Source organism: Neophocaena asiaeorientalis, unplaced genomic scaffold (assembly GCF_003031525.2).
Source record: "Neophocaena asiaeorientalis asiaeorientalis breed wild unplaced genomic scaffold, Neophocaena_asiaeorientalis_V1.1 scaffold165, whole genome shotgun sequence".
NCBI lineage: Eukaryota > Metazoa > Chordata > Mammalia > Artiodactyla > Phocoenidae > Neophocaena > Neophocaena asiaeorientalis.
In genome coordinates this window covers 730,304-749,915 of record NW_020173918.1, presented here as the reverse complement: position 1 = coordinate 749,915, position 19,612 = coordinate 730,304, and the positions used below count along the sequence as shown (strand labels likewise).

The 19,612-nt window shown below is 41.5% G+C and overlaps 1 protein-coding gene across 1 annotated transcript; it reads right to left on the bottom strand.

Moving 5' to 3' along the window:
* Window positions 1-1,449: 1,449 nt before the first annotated feature.
* NRSN1 (neurensin 1) lies at window positions 1,450-19,612 on the bottom strand. Its single transcript, XM_024752031.1, has 4 exons — window positions 19,571-19,612; window positions 17,752-17,824; window positions 12,407-12,604; window positions 1,450-3,106 (listed from the first exon to the last, which is right to left on the bottom strand). Exons 3-4 carry the CDS (start codon window positions 12,593-12,595, stop codon window positions 2,708-2,710), a joined length of 588 nt encoding a protein of 195 aa, XP_024607799.1. The 5' UTR covers window positions 12,596-12,604; window positions 17,752-17,824; window positions 19,571-19,612; the 3' UTR covers window positions 1,450-2,707.

The following is a 19,612-nucleotide window of genomic DNA, read 5'->3' as shown; positions in this document are numbered from 1 at the left end:
CCTGCTCAGTTTCACATGGACAAATGGGGAACATTGAGATTTTATAGAAATGTCTCCCTGAAGAAGATAATCAAAGAGGTGACAGGATTGAAAATAATTGAATGGAAACGTTCGTAGCCTGGGGTGGTGGTGATGGACTGGAGGTTAGGTCGTCCTTTGTAAGAGGGGTTAGGCTTGTAGGTAACCTTGAATTAGAGAATTTGGCCCAAGACGTGGAAGGGTTAGAAAGCAGATTTTGGGAAGATGTGAAGATAAGCTTTCTAACCATCTAGAGCCATCAGAAGATGTAGTGGCTTGTCCTGTGAAGAAAGAGGGCTTCAGTCACTGGCAGTGCCTGAGTGAATGGAGGTCCCTAGATCAGAGCTGATGTGGGGTGGGCGTGGGGTTTTCTGCCTGGGTTGGTCCTACATCATTCGAGGTTTTACTGACTCCACGTGCCTCAGCTTATGTGATCTCTAGGCCAGAACTCATTTCTGAGTTAATTCTGTTGCAGTCCCAGCATCTTCTGTCCACCTCTTTCCCCAACTGTAGGGTTGTGGTTTTACTTTGCTTTAGAAGTTTCAGTACTGAAGGGATGGATTGGTTCAGTGCCAGCAAGCAGGCTGAGACCAAGGCTCTAGGACTGTTGCAGTTTGCCATACCCCTGACATCTGCCCAAACAGGCCTGAAAATGGCTTTGTGAAGTCTTTAGTTGGCTGCTCCTCACCCTCTAATTGCACAGGCCTGTACTCTTTGCAAAGATCAAGCTGTATTTCCTAATACCATTCAGCCTCCTTCCTCTGCTTTCCTTCAATATCCCTCAATCCCTGCTCCACGGACTGGGAGGGTCCTTACAAGTACCTGTTTCCACAAAGCTTAGGCAGGACAGGAAAGACAGGCCATGCTGAATCCCTCTTTCAGACTCAGCTCTTACTTCCTCCATCTCTGTTCCTTTGAGGCCTTTGTCTGAGGCACAGAGCTGATTTTTTTATGGCTGCTCGCATGCCTGCACCTAAAAATTCCCAAGCCCTACAGTCATTATTTTTCATTCTGGAGGCTTTTGAAAGTCATCTCATTCTCAAAGATTTCTTGGTACACAACGCAAGCCAACATGGAAAGCCTCACGATGTTGCCTGGAAAGCCTCACGATGTTGCCTTGAACAGGTGCCTGGGGACTTGAATAAGGCTTCAAAGAACAAAAGTAAAACGGCATTGCCACAGGAAGATAAGAACCTGAGGAAACAAGAACAGTTTCTCCCGAACCTAGCTAATGATCCTTGTTAAGGATGCTGATTTGCCCCATGTTTTATGCTGGACGATGCAAAACAAACCATGTGCACAAAAGCACTAATTGCTTCATTTATTCTTCCATTTTGCCAGGGGACCAGCAGAGCTCATTTAGCCTCAGAATGGAAAATTACATGTTGGAGAGAAAACAGCCACACCAAAGGAATGACAATGCAATTCGAGTTCTGCTTGTTCACATATTTTATTTATCCAGTGAAGGAAAGGGAAAAAAAAAAAAAAAAAGGCAGACTTTGAAGGTGGCACAGATTCTGAGAGGATACCAAGGTCATGTGTTCCATTTCCCTCAGGCTAGTTTAAATCCACAGATTAAATAAAAGTGTAAAGGGATGAGATGAACATTTTACTGGAGAAGAAAATGTCTTCTATGAGAAAGAAAACCCTCTTTAAGGTTAATATCTACTCAGGGGTTTCTTATTGGAGGATGGCTTACTTTTGTTTTTATAAAAATATGACTGTATTGTATAAACTGCTGGAGTTGGATATTTAGAAGTAGGTGGCATCGAGGCTGCTGATTTGGTGACTTTCTGGGAGTCCAGGTCTGGAAGAATCCCACTGTGGTGAGAGCCACAAGAACACTGTAAACATCCTTGGTCATGGACACACAATGATGCATGGCAAAAACGGAATCTCAGACATCACAGACCAGGATGCCTGTTCTATAGGTGGGGAAACTGAGGCTTGGGAGGTTAAATGCTTTCCCCAAGATCACACAGATAGTTAGTAATAGGAACTCAAATTTCTTGGCTTCTAATTCAGTGCGTTTGTACACTGCATAAATAGATTCTCCTAATATTAATTTATTTCCCAAGATTCTAAAGTTGGCAATTTGAACTCTTTAAGTGGGAAAACACTACAGAAAACAGCAAAAGACTTATGGAGAATTCTGATACGTTTGTGTCTGATTTCAAGAACCTCATGTTAAGTTAGAGTTAAAAGACCAAAGTTTGGGTCAAAATCAGGGAACTTGATTTTTCTGTGAACACACGACAATATCTTATATGTAGTGAGACAAAGAATGGAAGGCAGCACCACACAGGAAAGATTAGAAAAACCAATACTAGAAAGTAAAACGGACCACGTCAGCCATTGGTAGGCTGGTCTAAACTGTTCAGCGCTTTCCAAGAACACGGAAAATGACACAAAGTCACACTATATGAGAGGGGAGTTCCAGAGAGTTCCTGGTGGGCACCCAGCAGCACCTCTTTAAGCAGCCGGGTGCATGTGCCCAGGCTGACCCATGGCATCAACGGTTCCCAGGGCCACTGAACGGAATGAATGTGAGCTCACACACCACACTGCCCACAGCCCAGCACGGCCCTGGGGCAGGTCAACACCAAATCTGTATCATTTCCCAAACTGGCCTGCTCCCTTGTAACACTGGGCATAAATTACAGAGGGGAGGACCGGGCTGGAAAATGTTTCAGGTTGCCGCTATGGGTTGGACATTTTGAACCCTGGACAAAGTGACTGGTATCTTTGTTTCTCCCGGGCCTGGAGCTCTTGTAATGGGCTGGGTGTGGGCCTTGATGTCTGCGATTCGCTCTTTAAACTTTTGCTGAAGGAATTTCTCTTCTTTGGAGTAGCTTTTTGCGAACACCGACATCAGCAGGCACCCTGCCATGGACGTGCCCCCGATGCAGAAGAGCACGGCACCCACTAGCTTGCACATGTCAAGGGCTCCATTAAACTGGACAGCGTGTGTGTCCACCATCACGAAATTGGCCTCACCAAAGGCTTCGATTTTGGGGGGCACAAGAAAGCCCACTGCCAGGACAGTCAATCCGAGAATCACGAAGACTGTGCCCAAGATGAGTCCAACCTAGCGAAAGACAGTGAAATAAGACAGAGTAAACCTGGTACTTCAGGTCTCCAGGGCAGGACTGGCCTTGTTTTCTGAGAGAAGAGACTTTCCCCAGTCACTTCTAATTTGTATGAGAAGCCTGCATAATTTTGTAGTTAAAAAAGAAGGTGAAGGAGGACTTTTCTGATTTTGATGCCAACCAGGAACTGCAGCACTGCCTTGATATTTCCTTTGAGCTTCCTGTTTGTCCAATGCTTTGCAATCAAGAGCGCCCCCTTTGGCTTACTTTGTCTTGTTTGGTCTTGAGCAAGAGAAAAGCAGCCCGGATACCCAGGAGCTGGCCTTACTCTATCCACTAGGCTTTGATGTTCTTAGAAGCTGGCCTGGGGCCCCCATTGATACCATGCTGTTTTGTGGGCACAATCAATCTTGCAGAACCTCAACATCAGACAGGCTCATTCTGCACCCATGATGAAGTGTGACAAACCAAGGCCACTTCATAATTTTGTCTAAGCGCAGACAAAAACAAGGTCATTGTGCAAACCACAAGATTCTGCGCACCTCCCACCCCACCCAGTATAAATGACTGGTGCTTCTTTACAGTTACAGTCTTAGTCTCACTCTAGTCCACTCTCTGTATAGATAGGATTTATTAAGATACCCAATCATAGGATCATTCCTGATAATCCAGAGTGAACTCTGGCTCCTGTAGACTTTCCAAACCCCTGCAATCCCAAGTCACCCAACTAAAGCCCACATCCTATAATACATCCTTTCTTACACTCTCTTACTGAAATGCCCAGGAGCCCCTATGGTGTCATTCTGTCTCACTGTGATGAGTAATATACTCAACTTGTTCAACATAGAGGTGATTTCGGCAGGTGGCCATCGACAGTCTGTGTAACTACTCACCCCTTCCCCAAGCAAGTGAAGAAGGAACCATCATTACCAGTTTATAGGCAAGGAAATGTAGCCTCGTGGAGGGTAGGTCACTGCCCCAAAGATAGACAACTGGCAAGTAGCAGAGGATGGGCTAGAAGCCACAGATCTGACCTCCAGGCCAGTGCTCTTTCTCTTCTAACATGTAGCTGTTTGGGCTTTACTTGTGCAGATGTTGAGAAATGTTAAGAGCAGCAGATGGAGATGAAACTGCATTAGCTCAAGTTCTAATAAAATGTAACCCACTGAAAATGGAAAGTAATATACCATTTGGCAGTTTAAGCTTGGAGGTTTGGAATTAACAGACTCAGCCTTGGATTCTAGCACTGGCAACTAGTACTTGAATCATAGAAGGAAAGTTACTTAAATACTCTCGTTAATTTTCCCATTTATAAAATGATAAATGATAATAGTACCTACCTCATAAAGCTGTGAGGACAAAACGAGAGCACTCAACCCTGTGCCTGCCTAAGTCATACATTGTAATAAGTAGATATTATTATTATTATTTGGAAATGTGCCTCTTGTAAAATTATGCTGCATTGGCAAGAGCATTGCAACAGTCACTCAGTACTTGGAATAAAGAACAGCTAATACGGCTTATTTTTTAAACACATTTTTCATTTCCTCCTGTTCCTAATTGCTTTTAGTTAAAATAACAAGGTTGGAAAAATAACCAAATGTATAACACCATTTAATCTTGAACATCTAAAGTATATTTATCTATTTATTTACTATGTTTCAGGGTAATACACTTTATTAGATACTTCTTTAGTAGAGGGTTTGGATAATAGAAAACATTTGCAAATCCATCACTCTAACAAAGGCGGGAAGAGAGCTCATATTATTGAGCATCGATTATGACCTAGGCACTGTGCTTTCCACTTAATCCTCACCAGCATCTTAGGAGATGTAGATATTTTTATCCCCATTTCACCTATAAGAAACTGAGGTTTATTGGATTGAAGAAACATAGTTCAAAGTCCACTCTTTAAGCACGTGGTCTCTAACCCAGGTCTGCATGACTTCTAAGCCCCACTCCCCACTTTCATTCTCCCATGATACTTCACTGATTACTATTTTGTACATTACCTCTATAATTTAAAAAAAATTACAATAAAGTTTTAGTCACCATATACGAACAAATTTCCATTATGTAATAGTGTAAAGAAACTGAAAAACCAACAAAAAGAGTCAGTATAATGTCTTCTGGAAAAAAAAAGAAAAAGAAAAACTATTATACATAAGATATAAGTACTGCAGAAAAAATTGGGTTGTAAAATCACACTTTGGATGACTTTGTACATGTTTTGAAGAATGATGTCAAATTCACCTTCAAAGACTAACCGTTATAATATTTAAAAGATGACTCACGTTGGAATATTCTGAATGCACAAACTAAATTAACTTAAATATCCATGGTGACATGCTTCATATGTCACTAAATTACCTCCCTCCTCAAGAACTGGTACAGATTCTCAAAAATTGAGGGCAGCAAAAATGTATCCATCTTCGTTTCTAAGGTTCTTAAGAGCAAGGGAGGCCAGGGTGCTCCATCTTCTATTTCTGTCTTTCTCTCCGCAGCAGTCAGTCCAGCCTGTGTCCAATATATATTCCTGACTGACTAACTTAAACCACCAGACTGCTGAATCCGGAGCCAGGTGATTGATTCTCAGAGCAGTCTGTTCCTCAGTTGAGCAGTGCTTTATAGGTTAAAATCCACTCTTGGAATATCACTCAGAAGCTAAAAGGCAAACCCTGCCTTGCAGATGGCAGAACTCCTGCTCATTTCAAGAACTGGAAAGTGGCTGGCCTCCCCAAGCCTTCTCCCTATTCCCTGTTAAATCAGAGGATCAGAGAGAGGCCCGCCATCTGTGGAGGGGAGCATGACATAGTGAATAGTATGTAATGCCCAGGATTCTGAGGGTGCCATCAATGCAAGTCTAATGAGGATCTCCAAAAGATGTGCCCAGAGAGGGACTCCAAGCCTGTTCAAACATGTCAGGGAGAGCGTGGGATGGTAGGCATGAAGGAAAAATGCTGGGAATACTTCCCTGAGTGTAGTAGTGGTGAGGAGGGATGCTGGGATATATCAGCTTAATCCTGGTACCATCTTGGAGTACTGAATGGAATAAAAATTTTGGGAGTGATGCCATATGGTATCATAAACTTTGGACACAGCTCTAAGTTGAAGTGGTCCCAGGTCTAAGAGAAAAGGGGTTCTATTAAATAGAGTTTAAGAAATGCAACACAGAGGTTTTTTAAAAGGTTCTAAGAGAGCAAACCAGCTCTGTTTGGAGCCATGCAAAGAGTTGCAATGCTGCTGGGTGAGGGGCTTCCCAGAGTAGCCTGGTGGTGTGGGATGTTAGATCAGCACCAATAGGGAGAGAGAAGGGCCTCTCCAGGTGATGAAAAGCAAACTTTAAAGACAGCAGCAAGAGCAGTTTTTGTGCTGTGACTTCTGATGACTCTCTTGCCTGTGCGAAGGAAGGGTGAAAACCCAGTCCCTGCTGTTGGAAAGGAGGATTGGACAGAGGGGAGAGCTTGGATTCCAGAAATTCTGCTTCTGGGGACCACAAGCCAGAAGCTGCTGTTTTTTGACCAGCATCCCCTTCGTGGTCTGTCTGTGAGCTGATGAGATCTGAAAATGCAGTTCACTCCAATAAGCGGAGCTGGCAGCAGGAGCAACACAGCTGTTCTGGCAGAGAGGAGGCGGTAATGACTGGTGGAGGCAAGAACCAGCATGGCAGGGAAGAGCTGTGTGTGGGGGGAGATTGCTGGATGGAGCTAAATGGGAAAGAAGCCTTCTGGGTTAGAGGTAAAATTCAGAAGAAGCGCAGCAAGAGTGAAGACTGGCTTTTCTTCTTCTCCATCAGCCCTGAGGGCTGCTGCTCACCGCTCCTTAGCAGGACCTGAGCTCAGAGTGCTGTCACCTGCCAGAGTGATGGCAGATTCTAACTCGTCTGTCCTGACCCTCTTGCCTGATCTGCTTGTAGGGACACTGAGCTTTGCAAAGCAGTGACCAGTGCCGGGCTGGGATCAGGTCCTTCCACATATGCGTCACCTGGTACAGTCTCCACAGCCCTCCTTCACCTGGGTAGCAGGATCCCGCATTTGCTCCGCTGCCTTACAGAGGCTCTGTCCCTCCAGCCTGTCAGCACGTTCAATCGCTTCCATCTTCAAAACCTATTCTAGAGCCCTGTGTCCTCCACTAGCTACTGCTTGAACTCATTCCTACCCTTGGTAGCCAAGCCTAGTCCTCCACCATTTCACTGAAGCCCCTCTCTCTGAGGTCACTGATGACCTCCTAATTGTCAAATCCAATTTTTCTTTTCTTCATTTGCATATTCTGCAGTCATTGATTTTAAGTACTTAGGCTTTCTTAAAACCCTCACCAATGGTTATCGCTGACACAACTCTCTTCCACTTCTGTCTTTAACAACTCACTCTTAACCTGCTTTGCCAGACACTCTTAAATTATTGGTGTCCCCCAGGGTTCCAGCCCTGACTCACATCTCTTACTCAATATGTTCTCTCTATGGTTTAATTTGTGGCCGCAGTTTCAATTCGCATCTATATACCAGTGACTTCCAAATGTCCAACTCCAGCCTAGATTTCTCTCCTGGGCTGTAGCCCCACATTTATGACAGCCAATGGGAGGATCTACACAAAAATGTCCGAAAGGCTCTGCAAAACCCAAATATTCAAAATGGTGTTCCTTTCTTCTTTCCTTCCCAGTTTTTCTGCATTCCTGCCACCTGCCCATTCACTGAGTCCTTCCTCACATTCGTAGTCAATGGATAATTAAATCTTATTGATTCTGTCTCGTAGAATTCTCTTGTCTCTCCATCACTACAGCTACTCTAATGGTAACAGAGCATTATTAACTCTTGCCCAGATCACTGCAACAGCATTCTGATGGTCTCCATGGCTAGTCTCATCCTTTGTCCATTTTTCAAGTGTTATCTGAGAAATTTTTTAAAAAAAAATAATACCACATGGTTTCTCCTCTTAAGGGACTTCCTTATTCATTTCTAGAATAAAACCATCTCCTTAATATCTAGCAAGACTTTGAAGAGAAATCCAAGATGTAAGTTTAAACTCTGACTTAGCTTAAGGGGGAAACTGGAGAGATTGGGACAGGTAGGAGGAGGGTTTTGAGAGAAAAGAGAGGTACCAGCATCATTTTCACTTTTAGTAAGTCTGTGGAGGAAGCGGTCTTGCCTTGTACCTGCCCGTTGCTATTTAACACCATTTGGGAGATTTCTGATACTGGTTGAGGGAAAGGTAAGGAGGAGGGTAACCCTGGGGTGAGGAAAGAACGACTGGGGTAAGAAGACTGCTCCCATTAGTTCATACCTGCAGTACTTCAGCTGTCTGCTGCACCGTCAAGTAGCAACAGTCTTAGTCAAGGTCAAGTGCAAGGGTGAGAAAGAAGAACTCCACCACAGCCTGTTAGGCCCTTGGGCAGAGGCAGTGGGTGGCAGGGGGTAGGTGGGACTGTGTCACATAGATTTTTGCAGATGGCAGCAGTTGCAGGTAAATTAGCAGTGGCGGAGGCCACCATGCAGTAATCCAGAAGCTGTGAGGCACAGAGAATGTGTATAATACTGTATGTGTGTGTGTGTGTGTGTGTGTGTAGGGGCTGTTTACACCTGATTGTGAGACAACCTTCCCAAGAAAGCCTAGCTTTATTATCTTACCTACTCACTGTACTCAATGAAGCAGGAAGGTTCTGGAGAAATTTCTGCTTCACAGCCTTGCTGAGTCTCTGTGATCTGGCTCTTGTATACATTACCGTGTTCATCTCTTGGCCTTTGTCCTCCACACCTAACTCTTACCCCAGCCACAGTGAACTGTTGGCATCTCCTGAGCATGCCATCTTCTCTCATGACACAGCTTCTGCGATGCTCTTCTTTCTATAGTGCTTTTCTGTTCCTGTGAACTCTTCTGTGGAGTCACCTCCTCCCCAGGCTGCATCAGGTCTGTCCAGTAAGTACTGCGACAACTGGCACGGTGGATTGTAACAAACTCTGTACACATCTGCCTTCCTTATTTGACTGTGAACTCTGTCAGGTGAAGAACAGTGTTGTGTTCACAACTGAATCCCGGAGCCCACCACAGAGGTTTGTGCACAGTGGACATATAAACATGTGTAGGAAGAACAGCATTGTGAGAGCGAGGTTACATCGGTCCATGTGGTAGAGCAAAGTTTCTGGCTCAGGCCCATTTGATTCCAATCCCTGCTCTCATTAAGCCCCTCCTTGCTGCCCACTGCTAAGGAGCTGGCTCACCGGCAGAGTCCTCCTGAGGCTCTGAGCGTGGCCCACAGTGAGAGACCCACATGGCCTCAGCAATGCTATAGTGGAAGAGAGGGAAGGGGGAGCCCACATCTTGAACCACTTACAAGATGCAGATTGAAATGAAAGAAAAAACATTAAAAAAGTATCATAATAGAAACACGTGCATAATCAGTGCTTCTCTCTGTGTTGATTCAAAGCACTTCATATGCTCGCTGGCATGAGTTCCCTTATATTCCCTAGGAGGAAACCCAAGAATGGTTGGTTTATTCCCTTGGTAGGGGTGAGGTCTCTAAGACAGTGAATTCTTTGGTTTTTCAAGTTGACTGTAGGCTTCTGAGTGCCCAGTCTAGTGTTTTATGGTTAGGATGTAAGTCTAAGATTTGGATTTTGCTGGAATATATTCTCTGTGAGGCCATGGACTTTTGCCTGGTTTTATTCTCTGAAGTAGGTCCAGCACAACAGGGAACAAATACTTTTGGATCTTGTTTGCGTTAAACAGAAGAGAGAAAATACTGAAATCTGAATTCTAGGCTTGGTAATTTACTGAGAGTTCTTTATTGTAAATCCGTACCCATGTATTATTTGATGGAGTTATAGCTTCACAACTCATATCACTACTAGTGCTTTGGAACCACTAGCATTTGCAGTATTCTGTATGTCAGTGGCATTTTAGGCTCTTGGCACAATAGACCTGTGAGGCAAATATTTGTTTTTTTGACATATAGAGAAGCAACCACCCACTTGCCTGGGTAAATACAAGATGTGCCAAGCTTGGCTATGTATTTCATTGGTCCAGGCCAGTACGGAGTCATCAGAGGTGACACTTGTAGAGAATAAGAAGGCTGGCTTGACCAATTCTAATACAGAGTGCCTGACACTAGTAAGATTTTGAATCAACACAGGTCTTGGGTAATCCATAGTAACAATCACATTACCAATATTTTATTTATTAACTAGATTTCCAGTTTTATTTCTGTTTCAGAACTCAGTGTTCCATATGACATCTGGTACTAGGAGCTAATATATTAAGTGCTTATTGAGTGCCTACCAGACATTGTTCTAAGCTCTTTGCATCTATTATCTTATTTAATTCTCACAACTTATGTGGTAGGTACTATAAGTATCACCATTAGAGGCTCATTTAAGGTCAGTTAAATTACCCAAAGTTACAGCTGAGATTTGAACCCATGTAATCTGAGGCCAGAGTCCGTGCTCATAATCATCACTATGTTACATTGCCTCTTGTTAAACTCTATTGCCAGTACATTGTAAATTTGTGTCAGTATCAATGTCAAAGTTTCTGGGATCTTTCGAGAGAAAGTTGGGGATGATCAGAAACCTCCAAAACACAGAATATTAGACCTGGAGGGAATCCGAGGCATCATCTAAAGCTGTGCCTTCTCAGTAGCCCTTCCTACATCCTTGTCCTTTTTTTGATTTCTAAATGTTGGAACATTCGATGTCTTCTCTCTTATGTGTATACTCTCTTCCTAGGTGATCTTGTCTAGTCTGGTATCTTATATAGACTGTATGTATCAGCGACTCCCAATTCATGAGCTGAAGTATATTTAAATTGCTACTAGAGATCTCCACTTGCATGTTTAATAGGCACCTCCAATGTAGCAATGCCAAAATCCAACTCTTGACTCCCCACCCATCCCACTGCTCTCCTGGTGTTCTCCATCCCAGTGAATTATAGCATCATCCACTAAAGAGCTCAGGCTGCGAGTCTCTAAGTCATGCTTGACTCTTCTTTCTTTCGTTTCTAATATGCCAACATGTCCTGACAGCTTGGCCTTCAAACTTTATGCTAAATCTGACTACTTCTTGCCATCTCCATTAACACCACTGTAATCTAAGCCACCATTTTTCTTGCCTGGATACTTTAACAGCCTTTTAAATAATCTAGCTGCTTCTATCCTTGCCTTCCTATAATTTATTTTCTGTACTGTAGCCAGAATGATCTTGTTAAAATACTGGTCGGGTCATGTCACTCATCTGCTTGAAATGTTCAGGTGGCTTCCCATGGATCTCAAGGTAAAAGCCAAAGTCCTCACTGTCACCTACAAGGCTCCGCACACATCATCTGTGTCCTGTTACTTTTCTGAATCCATCACCTGTTCTTTCCCCTCTCTCATTCCTCTCCAACCAGATTGGATCTCTTGCTATTTTTCAAACACACCAGTGTTCCCATTTCAGAGCTTTTGGACTTGCTATTTTCCCAGCCTACAGTGACCTTCAGCCAGGTAATTTTATGGTTTACTCCCTGGTATTTGCTCAAAGGTCATCTCCTCTGACAGGCTTTCTGTGATCACCATAACTAAATACCAGTTCTCCATCCTTCCCTATCCTCTTATTCTGATTTATTTCTCTTCATAGTACTTGCCACTACCATTCTGTTGTGTGGTTTATTTGTTTATGGTCTGTTTCCCACGATAGATTGTAGGTTCCTTGAGGGCAAGGGACTTTTTCTTCTCCCATTTACCACTTTAGTTTCTGGTACTTTGCAACTTCTTGGCACAGAGTAGGTGCTCACTAATTATATGCTGAATGAGTGAACTTATTGTCTAGTGAGGCTCCTTCCACTTGAGGAAGATGAAGCTCATAAAGCCTCATGACCACATATCCAGGAGAGGCAGAGCTGGCAGACTGACCACTGTATTATGTCTCAGTATTAACTCTCTCTAGTATCCAACTGTTTCTTCTAATAATTATTGTAATTTGTCAAATGATACTTACCAAACCTTAAGGGAGGCTGAAAGCATGTTTTACCTTTGGATGGCTGTCATAGTTGGTGAATTTAGTGGCACGTTAATAACAATAGCAAAAATAATAATTAATGTTGGCAATTATATCTATTTATGTTTAACCTGCAAATCAACAATTGTGCTGTGTGTAGAGGCTTTCTTCAGCCCAAGGGTTATAGTCTCCTTTCCTAAGGAAGAAAACTGAACTTAGTAACACTGAGAGGGATGCACACACAGAGTCCCAGACTTCTCAGTTCTCTATAGCTGAGTTATTTCCCGTATCAAATGACTTCTCCACTTCCTGAGTTAAACACATGCTCTTTACTTACCTTCCAGAATACTGAGCTCCACCTGTTAGGTGATCTCTGGATCTGGAAATCATCCTCATACTCCCAGATCGAGGTGGTACAGTCCTCATAAAACTGGTGCAGGTAGGACCGGACTCCATAGCGCTGGTACCCACCCTCGGTAGCAGCCTGTGCCTGCTTGGAGCCACAAACGTTGCTGCAAGAACTCATCCTTCCCAGCTGGAATGACAGCACCCACAGGCATCAACCACATGAGCTCTGGCCTCAGGATCAAAAGGCAAATTAAAGGTAAGAACCAGGCTGAATAATGTCAGCCTGTTTGAACAATGCTCTTTTCTGGCAAGAAAAGACACGTTTAAAGACCTGCCTTTTTAACCCAAGCTGCTCTTCTCTACTGAATGCAAAATTATCCCAAACACTCAATGACTAGAACTGGTTCTCCATAGATGAAACAAGACATAACAGCACAGCTCACTTAGATGATGCAAAAATTTAAGCAGGAAGCACATGAGAAATGGCAACAAAGAAGCTGAGATTTTCAGTGTCTTGACAAGAAATCTTTAATCTCTTAGAATCCAGTAGTCTTTACACTTCCATGTTAAAGGATTAGGAAGGCACTCTCACTTGGTACAGATGGAATTTGTCCTGGCCTGTCCTCTTCAATGCTTAACCATGTTCCCTTGTGGAAACTACATGGTGTTACGTAGCTATTTGAAATTTTGCCTTCGGATCTCATGTATCTTGCTCTAACAATTGTCAAGTTGTACAGAAGCTTTATTAAAAAGTTGCTTAATGCTTTATCACAAATGGCTTGGCCAATAACTGATACCTCACTGACTCTAACTCCAGATATTTCAGGCATTATTTGTGGATACATCTGTCCACGTGGGATGCTAGAGCATAATGCAGAAGGTAAACCTGCCTTTTACTATTTCCCATTAAGTGTCTACTATAAATAAAAAATTCAGAGAATTGTTTAATGAAACTAAGCTCTGGGTGGGTTGTTTGGGACTCTGCCTTCTTCAGATGGAAATTTCAACTTGATCTGATCTAATTTGACCTTAGAGGCATGTGGTTAATAATTCATGGTTAAAAAAAAGGAATTACTGAAGGACAGAAATTTTGGTGAGTAAGAGAATTCTCAGTTATTCTGTTTGTTCTTTGGTTTTTTGATCTCCATATAAGCAGATAAATAGGTAGCTAGAAATATGAAATACTTTTTTAGATTGTTCAATTATCCTCTAGATGGTTTTCCCTGTGTGGACATAGTTTTAAACTCTAGACAGTTTTCCCTGTCTCAACATGACAAAGCAAGGAACAATATAGAAGGAGAATAATTTTCTCACTGACCCAGGTTCTCAGGACCTGTGCTATAATCCAGGCAATAAGAAGACATATTAAATGTGTTCAATTACTTGCCAAGAAACCAAGTAGTAATGTTTACCTACAAGAAAAACTTAATGTAAAATTCTAGCAGGGGTTCCCGTGTGGCCACTTAATTTGGTTGTATAGAATCATGGGGCTAAAGTCAAAGTTGAACCCAGGGACTCACTGTCCCATGGCCACAAAGTGAACCCTTAAGAATATCTTGTAAATGTGTGCCCTCAGCCATAAGTGGGTTTTGGTTAGAACATGTGGTCAAATTCAGGAAAATGTGGCCCTGACCTTAGAAAAAATGATGCAAACAGGTATAACTGATGGTGACTGATAACCTCATCTTTTAAAGTGTTGGTCAATGTTACATTTAGTGCCTACCTCCTAGTGACTTCTTCCTGTCTCAGGTCCAGCTACCATCTAAAGAAATCACCCAGGAGGAGAGATCAGGAAAGGAAATTTATTTTTGTTTTTTTGCTTTTTAACATTTCAGAAGGATATTATTTCATAAAAAAATCAAGATTTCAGAAGGGACTTTGCCTGATTAGAGCTGCAATGTCTGATGGACCAAATTCTTTTGTTAACCTAGTTTTCATATTTTAAATGCTAGGATGATCTCTTCAGTACCTTTTATTTAATGCTTACACAAAGAAGATGGTTAATAAGGGGCCATTACTAGTGATATTCAAGTAGAATAATTTTAAAGGCACTTTCTTTTAAGACATTCTAATAAACTTTCAGTCAAGGGGAAATGGGATTAGTATTACTAAGTCTGCTTTGTCACTGAAGAAACTGAGGCAAAGAAAAATCATCTGCTAAAGTTTATATCATGAGTCAGGGAGCAGATGAAAGATGACAATACAGTAAACAGGAGTATAGATTGAATCATATTTGCATAATCAGAACCAACTCATACAAATATATATGTTCAGGTTTTCAATAAAGCATTGGAGACTTTAACATGAAAAAAGGACAAAAATAGATATGATAGGAATAAAAACAATCCCTCATAGCAACAGTAAGAGTTATCTTCCTTAGATGCTAAAATCATTCTTTCTCAGGATTTAGCTTTGGTGCAGAGCAGGACCTTGTAACATATTGTAGTCATTCCCTGCACTGCTTGTTTCCAGCACACTAGGTTAAATGTTTCTGCGTTATAGGATGAGACTCAGTAGTCCAACTTGGTTAAACACAATATAGGTAAAATCATAAAAGAGATAGAAAATGTCATAAAACAAATGCTTTTGAGCCTGAGTGATAGATGGCTCTACTCTAAGTCAGAATGGATTTTTAGTGATGTTAGATACATTCCAGAAGAGAAATCCCAACAAATCTTATTCTCCCCTCCAGGCGTACAAAGTACAAGAACACGGCCTGCGCTGTGATAACCACACCGAGCAGAGAATGGGCTCTAATGCTAGTTCTTGATCTGCAGCTTACTGGTTTTGACATCTCAGGTAAGCTCGGTAACCTCTCTGGGCTATGGTTGCATCATCCTTAAAATAAGATGGCTTGACCAGATAACCTCTAATTCCTTCTAGACGTAGATTTTTCAAGAGTCTTTGGTCATGAATTTACAGAATGAGTCGATTATTTTTGTTTGATAAAGAACTGGGTTTAGGGATTTCCCATCTCCTCCCATGCTCTCAATGATTGATTGTCAGATTGCTTTATTATAGTGTGCATGAAGCTTTAGTTTAAAAGAGTATATAACCTACTAGTTAGGTTAGTTACTTGGTATTCAGTAGACTGAATGGTTGTGTATTGTTTATTTGTTCAATAAGTTATTTTAGTATAGTGTATGTTGCCTAAAATAGTAGTCCCTGGGGGGTCTTAGAGGTTTCATACATCTTTCCAAACATATAATATGTTGGAATTCACTGTTAGAGGAGACGGATCACGTGGTAGAACATGTATTTTAAAATATAACATTTTAGAGTAGAAATTTTGCACTTGCAAAAACTCAAGAGAGTTACATTCCTCATAGGTAACTTTTTGTCCCAATATAGAAAATGTTACAGTTATTTGGAATCTACCTGGTTGATTGACACCTCCAGTATCATAAAGAGGATACATGAGGTCATTTCATAAAGTCACCTTAAAAGCTGGGCAATGAGTATATGATACACCAGGGTTGAGAAGAAAGGGAAGGTATGTGCAAAGGCGTTTCAGCTTGCCTCAGCATTTATTTAATGAGTAAGGTTTCATGAGAATTGTGGTGTTTGTGTTTCAATAGGTGTAGTAGTGGCAGCAAAAACAGTAATGTTAAATCTATGGCTGCTGTTAGTGATGGATCCTGAAGGGGCTCCTTTCTTGAGAGAAAGACTTAACATCCTAGGAAGCACATGCATAGGGGGAGGTGAGTGAAAATATTCTCCAGTATTGTATTTAAATGAGTCCTTGTGAGTTTTCATTTTATAAACACTCTGGTGGAGCCTGTTGCATCTTCACTGCCAGCATGGCCATCGTGATGGAGCACAAACAGCATAAGTGTCTGGTTACTTGGTCATCTATGAAGGGGGAATTGTTTTCATTTTTTCCTGAACGACCTTATGGGTGCTGATAAGTGAGGATCCATCCATGGTTTTCTTCTTTTTATTATTTGTTTATGGTATCTATCTCAACCGCGTGCACAGTTATACATTAAATGGATATTCAAACCCCCAAACTCTTCTAAGAGGCTTTCTACATGAGCATAATCAATATCAGCCCTCTATCACTCTCTATCCCCTTGTCTAGATTTGTTCCCCTTCATAGAACTTGTTATTACCTGATCCTCTGTTATGTGGTTTATTTGATGGTCTGATAGAACTTGTACATGATAAACTGTAAACTTCACCAGGGCAAGGACATTTTCTGTCCTGTTTACCACTTTGAAATTTCTTGGCACAGAGTTTCAGATGGGTTGGTGTGGATGATGGCCTGAGTGGTCCTTGATTTCTCATTCCTCCCTTCCTTCGGTGTTTTTAAACCACTGGTTATATGCCAGGTTACGTGAGACGGTGCTTACAAAGATGAGTGGGACACACATTTTGCTCTCAGTTAACTCTTGGGTTAGAAGAAGAAACACTTCTGAAGCAGTAAGTGCAACAAAATGGGCACCAAAATGGGGTATTTGCAGCAGGAAGAAGTATAAATGCTGAGAATCCCTTGAATGATTATTCAGCAACAAACCCATGTGTGTGTTACCATGATCTATATGTGTACTACTACACTAAAGTATCAGTTTGTTGGAAATTTGAATTTCAGTCTAATAGAAGCAGTTACTCTTTATTTTACTTGAAAAATGTTCATAGCCATGATGAGTGTTTTCCCATGGCTCTATGTGTGAGTCAGTTGTGAAGCCAGGCACAGGCCCTGTTCTATTTATTCTCTCTGAAAGATCACTCAAGTTTTCATACTGCGCTTTTCTCTCCCATAAAATCATTCTGAGATAATGAGAGTGAAGTTCCCATTAGAGACACTTTTCCACAGGGCCAGTGCTGCAAGGTATAGGTGCATAGCTGATTTAGACCATTTATCCAACACTACACCAAAAGGTCAATTCGCTTAAAAGAATCAGTTAGACTCAAGAGTGGATGCAGGAAGGCATGAAAGCCTGCTAACAGCTTTTTCATATTTAAATTAGGCATTCTGGAATTATATAAGCATAACCTTAAAACCTGAAAATGTATTTCTACCAGTGAACCATTTCAGAGATATTTTATTGTCCTGGAATAGTGGTAGAGATTGTGGCTCTGCACTGTGAATTTTTATTTCCTCTAAGTCAGTGGCTATGCAGCCACTTTTATAATTTTTAAAAAAGGGGGTAATGATACGCAGTTATCTTATTACTTTGCCCCTTTGAGATGTACTTTTAAGTAAGGTAAAATAAAGTCCAAAACCACAATGAGAAGAGAAAAAGAACCCATATTCTCTTTAAACCTCTTCTTTATCGATGTGCAGACCAGAAGGTGCTTATGAATTTACATGTGACAAAGTTTGAGTCTTACCTTTGAAATCCTCCTCTTCCTCTTCTTGTTGTTTACTCTTTGACCTTTCCTTTTAATGGCTCATTCTTCAAACCTATTTAAGAACAAAAATCTCTGCAGAATGTGATCCAGATAAAAGTCTAAACTTCATAAGTCATTTTTATAACTTGTAAAGAATCATTTAATATTGACAAAAACATTGACAAAGGACTTCCTGTTCAAGAGCAAAGATAGTTTTTTCTTTTTTACAAAAGTATAACATATTTTATAACTTTTTAATGGGCTCTCATGAGAGTTTAGACAATATAAATGAAAAGGGCTATGTAAACTATAACACATTATATAAATATATTCTCATTTTGATATAATTCTATTCCATGTAGTCAATAATACCAACTAGACTGACCAATTTGTGTTTTACAAATTGTAAAGAAAAAGATGACTTGCTTCCCGATACTCCAGACTTGATCTCTTTGGTGCCTATCCCATTATAGTGTAAAATAAATTAATCTTATAGCTATTGTATTTTATGATCCATTTACATGCATTTTAGACTTACTAAGGCTCTTTGGATGATTTACTCATTAGGTTGATTTTTACTCCTATATCCATTTTCTTCCTATCACGATCATGTTACTTTCCATCTGCCTAAGAAAAGCAGGTGCCCATGCAAGATTTAATTAAAAAGCCATTGCTAGCTATAGAGCTGTTGGTTTCCTACATTACTGTAGTCATGTGAAATAAAATAACTGGGGCTATATTTTTCAAGAGGCATTAAGAATTCTTTCTGATGAACAGTTCCCCATCCATATGCAGGAGAATCTCAAAGACTTGAGGTGTGTACACCTGGTTGAGCCCTGAAAAACTGTTTTCAGTATTTTCCAGGTTCAGTCTGTATGTACCATGGCCAAGCCAGCCTTCTTCAAGACTCATTTATTTGTCCTGAATTTTTATTTTGTGGGTGGTATGTGAGCAGATTTGGACAAAGAAGCAAATTATATTAGGATTCTGGGTCTGGATAAGTAAAAGAAAACAAGTCTGTCTGTCTGTCTCTCATCTGTGCCTGTCTCTCTCATTAAATGTCCCTTCTTTTTATCTGTCACCTTCCCCCTTTTCTTTGAGGGAACTGACTCCACACATGCCCTTCACTAAAGGCTGGCTTAGCCTGGAGCCAAAGGAGCTCTTCAAGGTGCTGAAAACATTTCTGCTACAGAGCCAGGAACCAATTAAGTAAACATAAGCTGTTCAACTCCAGCTCTGTTTTCTTTGAGGTCATCAGCTTTGGTAGGACCCCCACCCAAGCCCCCTTTCTAACAACACAAAGAAGTAGGTGCTGAGATCATATCAAAAACTCAGACGTCTTTAGATACGGCAGAGGAGTGGGGAAGGCAAGGAGGGGGTAAATTCAGCCTGGAAAAGAAATCAAATCAGTTTTGCAAACTCCAAATACATACATATTTACTCTTATCTAATATTACAACTTTTCTTGTCTCACAGGAAAGAAACTCCTGAGTTTTCCCTGTATACCTCCCAAATTCTTACATAACACAAACCACAAACCGCCAAAGCATGGAGTTAGCTACTCCTAATTTGTACGTGTTCGTGGATTTTAATACGCATGGGTTTTGTAGAGATTTGTGTCCATATAATAAACGTGAACGAGTTAGGGGTGTGGTGTGTGTGTGTGTGTGTGTGTGTGTGTGTGTGTGACTGAGAGAGACAGAGAGAGAGAGAAAATATGAATATTTGTGCGTGTGGAGAGAGGAAGGAAAGAAAAAGGAGCGGGAGAAGGACACATCGAGCCTAGAAAACCTCACCCCTGGGCTCCGCAAGGCTTTACCTGCCCCCTGCGATCCCCTGACCCGTGGAGCAAATGCAGCCA

Bases quoted from the DNA above. Each gene is read 5' to 3' on its own strand.
- NRSN1 (XM_024752031.1), bottom strand. From the start codon at position 12,595: ATGAGTTCTTGCAGCAACGTTTGTGGCTCCAAGCAGGCACAGGCTGCT. The intron at 3,107-12,406 runs GTAAGTAAAGAG...GTCTTTCGCTAG, and splicing joins GGAGCTCAGTATTCTGGAAG to GTTGGACTCATCTTGGGCAC.